Raw genomic sequence first — 12337 nt, 5'->3', positions numbered from 1 at the left:
GGGGAAGCAGCAGGGTCCAGAGGTGGTGGGGGGATCCCAGTAAGCCTGTGGGGCCAGGGGTGATGTGGGGGGCAGCAAAATACAAAAAGAAAAGGAGTACTTGTGGCACCTTAGAGACTAACCAATTTATTTGAGCATGAGCTTTCGTGAGCTACAGCTCACTTCATCAGATGCATACCGTGGAAACTGGTTAGTCTCTAAGGTGCCACAAGTACTCCTTTTCTTTTTGCGAATACAGACTAACACGGCTGCTACTCTGAAACCTGTCATTAGCAAAATACAAGTTCACCCAGAGTGCCATTTTCCCTAAATCTGGCCCTACCGGTCTTGGTGCAGTCAGCAGGAGGCTCATGCTGGCCAGAGCACCCGTTCTGTGCTGGGGCTGCAGCCGGGGTGGTCACTTTGCTGGGGAAAAAACATGGTTTTCAGAGAAAAGGGGAAGGAAAGAGGCAGCTGCAGGAGCTTTTATCAGAGCGCTCCAGAGCCCGCCAGAGTCATTTCCCCTTGACAGAGATGCACATGGGATGTCCCCACAGCAGCCGAGTGCCCTCAGTGCCTGGCAGGAGGGGAGGGGAGCCGGGTGTCCAGGGGCTTCCTCCCCGAGCTCTGCGCTGCTGCTCCCCCTGCATCCCCAAGTGCTGCTTGGTTCACAGCCGGGTGAACTCCTGGGGGACTTGCAGAGCGCATCCAAAGTCAGACCTGTACTTATTAAGCCCTCTACCCTGCAAATACAGAAGTCAGACTGTGCCTCTGGGTTTACAGAAAGGATGTTGTGGAAAAGGAGGCTTAATTCAATAGATCAAGAGCCCCAGCCAAAGGGTGGGTTCGCACCATTTTATTTCCTTCACTGATTCTTTCAAAGTTAAAAGGAAAAGCAAACTGCTTAGCTTTTTGATAGCAGAAGAAGCTGAAATGTGTCTGATCTCACTACAGCAAAATACCCTGCAGAAAATACAGACACGATGAATTAAAACAACTTTACCAGATCAGTCACTGCAATGCTGGAATTCAGTTCTCAGTCTAGCAACAAACTGCACAGGGAAAATCAACCATTTCATGCCCGCCCTTCCCCTTAGCTTTATTTCTTTGAACTTTTATTTCTTTGAACCTGATTTCAGTAGCAGAGGCAGCCCCTCCATCCAGGCTCAGGAAGCAGCTCTGGGCTCTGGCTGCTGCTGCTGGCAGGTTGGAGCATTACGATATGGACACAGCTGCTTTGCTCGCATTTACCCCACCCCATCTTCCTCATGATTCCAGTGTACCAGAAACATCTAGCCCCCTCCCTGCCCCCCATGATTCCAGTGCACCGGGAACATCTACCTCACCCCACCCTCCTCATGTTTCCAGTGTACCGGGAACATCTACCCCCTAACCCCTCATGATTCCAGTGCATTGCTGGACCTGGGGACTCCTTGCATCCGTGGATCAGCAAGGTTCTACAGAGCAGCGTGATTTTATTTTCTCTCCGAGGCAATCCCCCTCCTGGTACCTTTTCCTTGTAAACCTCCTGGAGTTGAGTCTTATTTTCTTTGTTTTGTTTTTTTAATTTTTTAAAATATATATATATACAGAGAAAAAACAAACATAATAAACTATATTAAATTCTCATAATATATTAACCATTTGCTACCTAATGTTAGCCATACTTGAAACATTTAATTATATATATATATATATATAATATGAATGGTCAAAATATACCTCAATTATTTGCATTAAACAATTTACAAACAAAATCTGCTTATGGAAAATCAACTAGTTAAAGTTAAGTAAAGAATAGAAGCAACGTTCAGAGGAGAAGGCTAGAGATGGGGAAGGAAGGAAGTGGGTAGAGAGGAAGGAGAAGGGGGGAAGAGGAATGCATGTAATAGGATCATTCAGATACTTCCATGAAAGCATCCCATGTCTCTGAGCTTTTTTCTTGGATATTTCTGTTATGGTATACTAGTGAGGCAGAACTAGTAACTAGCAGCTGGAGTTAACCATGGCAAATCTCCTGCTGATGTGAAGAGAAGTTCTGAATTTATCAAAGGAATAAAAGAAGCTCCAGGACTCTCACTGCAGTTGAATGTATTGTGACTTTTCTGGCTCATTGCCTGTACATTTCTCTGTCTCTGTTTCTCAGGCTCTCTTGTTGGAGCTGTTCCACTCGGTATTCAAGTATATGTTCAGCAGTGCTGCAGTGGAGGAGAGAGGGTGGCTTGGTGATTAGAGCCCTCCTCTTGGCTGTAGAAGACTCAGGTTCAAGTTCCTGCTATAATAAATATTTCATTATTTACTCAAAGTGGAACAGATCCACCAGGAAAGATTGAAAAAACTCCATCTCAGGCTACAGATAAATTGGTTAGTCACTAAGGTGCCACAAGTCCTCCTTTTCTTTTTCCATCTCAGGCTAGTCAATAGCCTAGTGATTAGGGCTCTCCCCTGGAGAGGGGAAAATGGAGGGAGAGAGGAATCAGGGAACCAGAGTTGGGGAAAGCAGGCATCTGGAGAGGGGAAAGTGGAATTGAGGAAAAGCAGGAACCTTTGGGCAGGGAGGATCCAGAGGGGAGAAGCAGGATATAGAGGAGTGGGGGAAGCAGTGACCTCGAGGTGGGGAGCAGTGTGGATTGGGTGGGAATGGGACAAACTCAGACTCATAATAGAAACATGTTTTCAACTTTAATGGAATGGTTGCTCTAACTGCATAACACAATAAATTTACTTGGCAATGCGTATATCCCATTTTATTTGTGTCCTCTGTGATCTTCTGTCCCTCAAAATCCAATAACCAGCATCTCATAATCACTGTTTTGTTTACTATGATGTTTGTTTGTTTTTCTCCATGTCCATCCTGTTATCTAGACCAAGTTCCCATGAGGATGCAGGTTCTCTCATTCTGCCATAGCACCACAGCCAGATGCTCTCTGCCTGATTTGATTATTTTCTTCATTACTTGTTCTCTTCACAGGTTGGAATCAGGTAGGAATCCCATCTCTTTCTGTAGTTTCTTATATGATTTATCTAGGCTTACAGTGACTTACAAATGGGCTTCACTTGAAGACAATGGAACTACTTACAGTGTGTAAACAGAACCACAAAGCAAGATTGGCAACTTCTTTATTCAATTTTGCTCTGCTTCTCCTGTTGCTGGGTTGTTGCATTGTTCTTGGGATAGTTTTTATATTTGCTTATTCATGCATGTATTTTTAAAAGTTGTCAGCAATGGATAACACTCTATTATTGAAGGAGGATAAAAATCTAAGTAAATAAATAGCAGGGGTTTGAAAAGATGCCCAGTAAGATGTTTAGTTGTAAACAGAAGGCTAAACAAAAACCAACCCAAATTCCAAACAGAAACAACAGTGTTTTTTTAAAAAGTGTCTTCACTGCCTGTCCAAACCTTCAGGACTAATAACTGTCTAACTCATCTTAATGCACTGACGTCCTCTTCCACTCATTCCCTTCTCAATCACCTAGAGAGAGCAGGGACTATAAGTCAGTAGGTTGAACAAGAGGGTAAATGAGATACACAGCTGACGACCCTTTATTGAAAATGTCCCATTAGAACCCGTGGGGTTGTTAGCTCAGACACTCCATCTGCTCTCAGTCTCTGGGACATCACATTAGGAAAGAGGCACTAATCTGGTCCCAAACCACTTAATGCTTCATATGTCAAAAACCAGTGCTTTGAAGTGCACACAAAACATACTGGAAGTAAGAGCATATCACAGAGCTCAGGTACACAGTGTTCCATGTGCAGAGCACAGCTAACCAAGTAGGATGATACACTTTGCACTATCTTAAATTGAAACTAGCCCTCTGGAGATTAAAGGATTCCACAGCCTGTGAACCTGAGCAACAAAAGGAGAGCCCATTAGGGCTGATCCAAATCCCATTGAAGTAAATGAGAACTGTTCCATTGGTTCAATGGGATTGGGATCAGGTTTCCAGCCCTTTAAAATTTCCTCCAAATTTTGTTGCCTAGTTTATCAGATCTAATCCTATTTTATTTGCATAGCACACTACTGCATGAGGCTGACAGGACTGAGGAGGCAAAAGAAAAGTAATTTTTCTCTCTGAGTTAATTTTCTTTATGTTGTGGCACATTTCAGAGCACAATGTAGAGTGACTGAACCTTATCACCCTGTCACTGTAACTGGGGTTGGGGACATTTTGTGATCCTCTCACTTGCTCCCCATGACAAGTGCTGGGAATGTATTTCAGTATTTTTTAAAATATAATCTTTCTGCCTGGTGGAGCCAGCAGCAGTCAGGGCCGTGTTCAATATCTAGGGGTTCCTTTCTGTTGATACAACACAGAACTGGCTCAATCCTCCACCCAGTATCCTAGGAAATTTACACACCACCCCTGGGTGTCTCTGAGAGGCAATACTTCCCCACTCACAAGCATAGAGTCTGAGTATAGAAAAGAAACTTTAATAAAAGGAGGGAAGCAACTGGCTGTTAATTTGGGAAAACACTGCAACTAGGGTCCATAAAAATAAACCATGGGTAAACGACCCAACCCCAAGTAGGTTGGGCAGTGTCCTTTCCCCTCAGGTTCTTAAGTCCAGCAACCCAAAAGCCCCCTTCACATGCCCAACCCTTCTCTGCACCCCACTCACAGTTGCTGTCCTTGGTTAGTGCAGACCCAGAGTTCAGAGGTGCATCTGCAGACTTCACCTCCCACCTTGTGTGGAGAGGGGGTAAAGAGGCTTCTTACTTGTAGCGCTGCTCGGGCACTCTCTCGCTGCCCCTCTCTGCCAGCCACCCTGCCAGATGCCTGCTCACCGCGCCTCTCCACTGTCAGCCTGCTGGCTGCTTGGTCACCGCTGTTGGCACACCTCTCCACCAGCCGCCCTGTTGGCCGCTCACCTTGCTTCTCCACCAGCCGCCCTGCTAGCCACTCATCACGCTTCTTTGCCCTGCTGGCTGCTTGTTGCGCCTCTCTGCCTCAACAGCCACTCATTCACCAGCTGTCAGTCACCTTCTGCTGCCATCTGCCTCTCTGCTGTGTCCTCTGCACATCAGTTTCTTAGTAATTTTAGCTCTTAGCGGGCAGGGCAGAAACACAGTCCCACCACAAATGATTTCAGCTCTGATCGAACAATTAAATTAACAAAGAGGGTTCTAATGAAGCCTATTTAATGCTATTCTTTGACCTGTGCGGAGGAACAGGTTGAACCAGTCTAGGTAGGACCCTTGGTGAGGGTGTGCTGCCTTCTCACTGGGATACTTGTCCCCACCCCTCTTACTTTCACAGGGCGCTGACATTTGAGCCCCTGGCTTAACAAGGTTCTTTCAACTGAGGATGGTCCCCCTTATTTGGGACAGGTTAAGCACAGTACTGCTTCTCTGTATTCCCACAATAATTACAACATTGGTAACAGCATTTCACTACTCCTGCATTCAGTACTAAGGTGATTTGTACCCAACACCAGTTAAAGTTGATCACTTTGACACCTCTGCATCTGTTGAATATGTAAGCAGAGCAGGAACAAATTGTATTTACATAAACACACCGGGAGTCTCTCCCACTCCCAGCTAGCTGTCAGGGAAGCATTCATTCAGACCCTGCTTACATAAACATAATATTAACCCTTTAGACATGAGTGGGTAGCCAGTATTCAGGGTCTTATGGGTTCTTTCCATTAGAAAGAGAAATTGCTGATGGAGTCAGGTATTTATTTGATGAAATCCTTTTTATTTACATAGAATGTACACAAAGTCCCGCATCATTGAACACAGTAGGAATCAAACAGCAGGAGGCAATTTCTTTGCTCACAATTCCAAGCCTCTTTCAACCAAAACTTTGCCCAACAAGTTCTCTCTTAGCTTTCACATGCTTCAAGTGCTTTTCTGGCTGTCTCTGGCCCTTCTTTGCAGCCTTTTCTGTCTGCTTCTTTAGTGTTTTTTCTCTGCTTCTGCTCTCACACACAAGCACACAGCTCTACCAAAGCAATACCCATCCCTCTGTATTTGCACTATGCCCACATAGCTCAGCTCTTGACCAGACTTGCACATGGCATGTAATTTGAGTGGTGGCTCTGAAAGTTTCAGCTACTTTACTCCATAAAGGAGCTTCATTGCTTCTATCATTTATTCTGAATGAAGGGTGGCTACACCCACCAGATTCAATGAGGTTTCACCCTACATCTGGTATAACAATAATTTAACAGAGTAGCAGCCGTGTTAGTCTGTATTCGCAAAAAGAAAAGGAATACTTGTGGCACCTTAGAGACTAACCAATTTATTTGAGCATAAACTTTCGTGAACTACAGCTCACTTCCACTGAATGCATCCGATGAAGTGAGCTGTAGCTCACGAAAGCTTATGCTCAAATAAATTAGTTAGTCTCTAAGGTGCCACAAGTACTCCTTTTCTTTTTGCGAATAATTTACAGTTGTGGAAATGCATTATTTCTTGTAAACTCCATATATAATTTCATGCTCCATGGAATATAAAATACATGAAATAGATCTTGTTGTTTGTGTGTATTGTTAAAGAAATGTATATGAATTTCCCATGCTTTCTCTGAGTTTATCTTCCTTGTATCCTGGTACATTTCTTAGCTCGTTTTAAAGTGGTTGGACCTGACCAGCCTGTCATTGCCACTGTGGGAGAAGAGATTGTGTTACCCTGTCACCTGTCCCCCAAGATGAGCGCTGAGAACATGGAGGTGACGTGGTTCCGGTCCCAACTCTCTCCATTTGTTCATCGCTATAGTGATGGAAAGGACCAGTATGGGCAGCAGATGTCAGAATATCAGCGGAGGACAGAGCTCTTTAAAGATGGTATCACCGATGGAAATGTTGCCTTGAGAATTTTCAATATCAGACCTTCTGATGAAGGACAGTATAGCTGTTTTGTTCAAGAGGGTATGGATTATGAAGAAGCCCTATTGGAACTAAAGGTGTCAGGTCAGTAGCGTGTGGGGAAGCAATAGATGTGATATATCTTAATTTTTAGTAAGGCTGTTGGCACAATCCCACATGACAATCTCATAAGCAAACCAGGGAAATGTGGTTTGGCTGAAATTGCTAGAAGGTGGGTGCACAACCTGATTAAAAAATTGAACCCAAAGAGTAGTTATCAGTTGTTTGCTGTTAAATTAGGAGGGTGTATCAAATGGGATCCCACACGGGTCATTCCTCGGTCCGGTACTATTCAATATTTTCATTAATTACTTAGATGATGCAGTAGAGAGTACACTTATAAAATGTGCAGATGTCACCAAGCTGGGAAAGATACAGTCCCTTTGGAGGGCAGGATTAGAATTCAAAATGATCTTGATAAACTGGAGTATTGGTCTGAAATCAACAACATGAAATTGAGTAAAAACATGCAAAGAGAAATACACGTAGGAAGGAAAAAATAAATGCACAAATACAATATGGGAATAACTGTCTGTGCAGCAATGCTGCAGAAAAGGATGTGGAGATTTTAGTGGACCACAAAGTGAATATGGAGCCAACAGTATGATGCTGCAGTGAAAAAAAAGGAGATTTAGGCTACATAGCAGGAAAATCTTTCTAACTATGAAGATAGTTAAGCACTGGAACAGGTAACCTAGGCAGGTCATGGAATTCTTGTCATTGTAGGTTTTTTAAGAAGGAGGTTTCACAGACATGAGTTTGGGATGGCTTAGGAGTACTTAATCTTGTCTCAGTGTGGGTGAGTGGACAAGATCAAGGGTTCTCAACATTTTTCTTTCTGAGCCCCCTCCCCCACAACTTGCTGTAAAAACTCTACAGTCCAATTGTGCCACAATCACTGTTTTTCTGCATTTAAAAGCCAGGGCCAGGATTAGGGGATAGCAAGCAGGTCAATTGCCCAGGGCCCCACACCACAGGGGGCCCTGCGAAGCTACCTTGCTCAGGCTTCGGCTTCAACCTCATGTGACGGGTCTCAGGTTTCAGCCATGCACAGCAGGGTGGGGGCTTTGGCTTTCTGCCCTGGGCCCCAGCAAGTCTAATGCTGACCCTGTTTGGTGGACCCCTTGAAACCTGCTCATAGCCCCCTGTGGGGCCACAGACCCCTGGCTGAGAACCGCTGGACTAGATGACCTTTTGAGTTCCCTTCCAATCCTATAGTTCTATGTGCCTGTATTTCCTTTGGAAAGCGTTCTCAGTGATTCTTATTTGCATTTTACTATTCAAAATTTCCTGTTACCTTCAATTTATTTCCTAGCAGTAACTCCAGTGTGTCACTTTTGTAAATCGGATTTAAGTTCCTATGTCATTTGGGTGGTTTTGAAAAATTTCCCTAAGTCCGTTGCGAGGAATGATTCTTCATCCAAATATGAAGTACATTGGATAAGGGGTACACTAGCTACTCCACGTCTGAAAATGAGTGGCTAGTGTTCTGCTGGCTCCTTGTCACTCTGGTGCTATCTCGTTTCATTCTGGTGAAGGCTGCTAAAACTTTAAGGAGGGAGAACAATTCCTCCTGTGAAAGCCCATTCCTCCTCCACTGCTTTTCACCAGTGAAGAGGGGCTTAGGAGCAGCCACACATACTGAGCTCTGGGTTAAACTTGACCAGACATGGACAGACTTTTCTCCTCTGTCTTTGACATGTACCCATAGGGCTAGCTAAAGCAGACTGTATATGATCAAAGAAGAGATATTTCACCTGAAGGTACATTTGAAATATAACTTTTATTTTTCTCAATCTTTTTCTTTATCCGTTAGTGTTAAGATCATTTACCAGATAACGGATTCATGAAATCATGAAATACAATGTTTTGCCATGTGTAGATCCTGGAATGGAAAACTAGTGAAGGAAAAAGTTTTCCCTTCCCGCTCCATGAAATAATTATAATTTCTTGCTCATATTGTTTCCTGAGTCCATGAGTATAGGGAATAAAAGGAAAGTTTAAATGTTTATCCTCCAGGCTGAACATGTGCATAAATTAATACTGATTTATTAATTTTCTCTAGCTTCAGGCACTGCTCCTCACATCTCTGTTGAGGATTATCAGGATGGAGGGATCCGGGTGGTGTGTCGATCGGTTGGCTGGTACCCACAGCCTGAGGTGCTGTGGAGAGATGCCAGTGGACAGCATTTACCATCGCTCTCTGAAACAAATTCCAAAGAAGCCAATGAGCTGTTTGACATTGAAAATTCCATCGTTATTACAGAGAATTCACACCAGAACTTGTCTTGCGTAGTCAAGAGCACCCACACCAACCAAAAAAAGGAATCAACATTATTTTATATATCAGGTCAGTTACCACCAAAGCAACACACTGTGATCAGCAACAGAAAAAATACAACAGCAGATTGGTTAACTACATTAAAATGTATCAATAGCAATGAAGGCTAGAGTATGATATTTAGAAAAAAAACCCTACAAAAGAAACAAACCAATGGTGGAATTTTCAAAAGTATCCTGAAAGTCAACAAGACTCATGCTCCTAAATAATTCAGACACTTTTGAAGATCCCACCTATACTGTATAGCAGAGGTGGCCAAACTTACTGACTCTCCAAGCCACATATGACAATCTTCAGAAGTTTGAGAGCTGGGGCATGACTGCAGGAGTTTGGGGCTTCAAATCTGTGGGGAGGGGGGTCTCAGGGCTTCAGCCCCATGGGAAGCACCTGCTGGGGCTTGGAGCTTCAGGAGTGGGGCTGAAACCCGAGACCTTCCTCCCTGCAGTGGTGACACGGGGGGACACATGGGGTCACATGCTCCCCCAGACTTTTGCCAGGATTTGCTGGCCCTGCTTGGTCACATGGTGTCGCCTGTGTGACAGCTGCCGGAGCCGGCAAGCTGGGAGCTGTGACTATGAGGAGAGGCAGCTGGGAACTGCAGGGGGAGCTTCTGCTTTTGCTTCTGCCTGAGAGCTCTTTTGGGACCATGGAGAGGAGGGGCTCAGAGCATAGCCCCAGCTGGGGCTGAGCTCTCACCCATGGCCGGGACTGCAGCAGAGCAATTGGCCCTGGCCAGAGCGCCAAGCCCAGAGCCCATCCCCCGTTCCACCATTCCGCCCAAGGCCCTACCCGTGGCCCCACCCCATTCCACCCCTTCCCCTGTGAGCCTGCCCCTGTTCCAACCACGAACCTGCCCCCATTCCACCCCCACTCCACCTCTTCTCCCGAGGCCCACACCCCGCTTGTTCCTTTCCACACTGTCTGATGCGATCCCGAGTCCAGAAAGGCTCTGTGTCCCCACTGTGGCCCTGGAGTAAGAGCTCCTCCACCCCCAAGGCTGTAGCAGTGGGGATTTTTCCGGGGGCCCCAAATTGGCCAGGACCCCTGGGCATAGGCCCTGTGGGTCTGTGCGGTAATCCGCCACTGCACTCCCGCTTCCGGCCTCTCCCAAGCCTCCATTACGCACTGCCCATGATTGCAGCCCCAGTGTGCTGAGCACTGTACAAATAAACTATGATAGTTCTAAACTAAATGAACAAGACAAGCAAAAGACTGGACAGGAAATAGAGCAACAGAGGGGAAATGACATAGTAAAGCTCATACAGCAGGGCACCAGAAGTGTGGGGAACATAATTCAGTCTCCTGAGTCTGAAGCCAGTGCTTTAGGCATTGGACAAGGTTGTCTCTTTGTGCAACAACAGCAGTGAATTAAACCAGGCTGATTCATATGCTGATCTGTGAATTGATGCCTGTGTTGGTTGGAGTCCTTGTAATATAGGTTTCTGGTGCTCTGTGCACTGCAGACAGGGCTGTATTTCCACCTTTGTTTTAGACTACTCCTGCTGGAGGTAGCTTTATATGATGTGGAATCCTTTGATTTTTGCCCTTACTTACAGAGTGATGTGAGTCCCTCTGGGGTTTTCTTTTACAGCTGCCTTTTTCCCAAAGGCGAATCCATGGATGGTGGCTCTGTCGGTGATCCTGATGATTTTCGCATGTTTCATTGGTATCACTATTTATTTATTTAAAATAAAAGGTAAACATTATAAAGGAAAATATAATGCAAGATTTTCTTCTAATAAAAGCAGTAAGGCTACATCTGAAAAACTAAAAAGTAACATGAAAAATGTAGAAGCAACAAAAAATAATGGTTTTGTATGGAAATGTCCTTGCAAAGGAACTTCACTGAGTTACACCAGCTGAGCCTTCACATTTATGTATAACGGGACACATAAAATTAGAGAAAAGTGAAAAGAGAAGACGTCCCAGGCTGTGAGATGAGTTAGGGCAGTGGCTCTCAACCTTTCCAGACCACTGCACCCCTTTCAGGAGTCTGATTTGTCTTGCATACCACAAGTTTCTCCTGACTTAAAAATCACTTGCTTAGGGTATGTCTACACTACAAAATTAGGTCGAATTTATAGAAGTCGTTCTTTTAGAAATCGTTTTTATATATTCGAGTGTGTGTGTCCCCACAGAAAATGCTCTAAGTGCATTAACTCGGTGGAGTGCTTCCACAGTACCAAGGCAAACGTCGACTTCCGGAGTGTTGCACTGTGGGTAGCTATCCCACAGTTCCCACAGTCTCTGCTGCCCATTGGAATTCTGGGTTGAGATCCCAATGCCTGATGGGGCTAAAACATTGTCGCGGGTGGTTCTGGGTACATATCATCAGGCCTCCGTTCCCTCCCTCCCTACATGAAAGCAAGGGCAGACAATCGTTTTGCGCCTTTTTTCTTGAGTTACCTGTGCAGATGCCATACCACGGCAAGCATGGAGCCCGCTCAGGTAACCGTCACCGTATGTCTACTGGGTGCTGGCAGACGTGGTACTGCATTGCTACTCAGCAGCAGCAACCCCTTGCCTTGTGGCAGCAGACTGTACAATAGGACTGGTAGCCGTCATCATCATGTCCGAGGTGCTCCTGGCCATGTCGGCCATGAGCACCTGGGCAGACATGGGTGCAGGGACTACATTAGAAGTGACTTGACCAAGTCATTCTCTTTAGTCCTGCAGTCAGTCCTATTGAACCATCTTATGGTGAGCAGGAGGCGATATGGATTGCTAGCAGTCCTGTTGTACCATCTTCTGCCGGGCAGGCAAGAGATGAGGATAGCTAGCAGTCCTATTGTACCATCTCCTGCCGAGCAGCCATGAGATGTGGATGGCTTGCAGTCCTTCTGCACCGTCTGCTGCCAGCCAAAGATGTAAAAGATAGATGGAGTGGATCAAAACAAGAAAAAGACTAGATTTGTTTTGTACTCATTCGCTTCCCCCCGCCCCGTCTAGGGGACTCATTCCTCTAGGTCACACTGCAGTCACTCACAGAGAAGGTGCAGCAAGGTAAATCTAGCCATGTATCAATCAGAGGCCAGACCAACCTGCTTGTTCCAATAAGAACAATTACTTAGGTGCACCATTTCTTATTGGAACCCTCCGTGAAGTCCTGCCTGAAATACTCCTTGATGTAAAGCCACCCC

General features: G+C 45.2%; 1 protein-coding gene across 2 annotated transcripts in view; it reads left to right on the top strand.

Moving 5' to 3' along the window:
* LOC125621794 (butyrophilin subfamily 1 member A1) overlaps positions 1 to 12337 on the top strand; it is a 45120-nt gene that overhangs the window by 22363 nt on the left and 10420 nt on the right. Inside the window, exons 2-5 of one of the 2 annotated variants that reach the window (XM_048819108.2) lie at positions 2845 to 2961; positions 6554 to 6901; positions 8922 to 9206; positions 10789 to 10893. In XM_048819108.2, coding sequence (XP_048675065.1) covers positions 2856 to 2961; positions 6554 to 6901; positions 8922 to 9206; positions 10789 to 10893 — 844 coding nt within the window. In that variant the 5' untranslated portion in view covers positions 2845 to 2855. The remainder of the gene's footprint in view (positions 1 to 2844; positions 2962 to 6553; positions 6902 to 8921; positions 9207 to 10788; positions 10894 to 12337) is intronic. The other variant, XM_048819109.2, reaches the window with a different exon arrangement.

The sequence above is a fragment of the Caretta caretta genome, chromosome 14, assembly GCF_965140235.1.
Source record: "Caretta caretta isolate rCarCar2 chromosome 14, rCarCar1.hap1, whole genome shotgun sequence".
NCBI classification, from domain to species: domain Eukaryota; kingdom Metazoa; phylum Chordata; order Testudines; family Cheloniidae; genus Caretta; species Caretta caretta.
The sequence above is the reverse complement of the archived record's forward strand: the minus strand, read 5'-3'. Positions and strand labels throughout refer to the sequence as shown.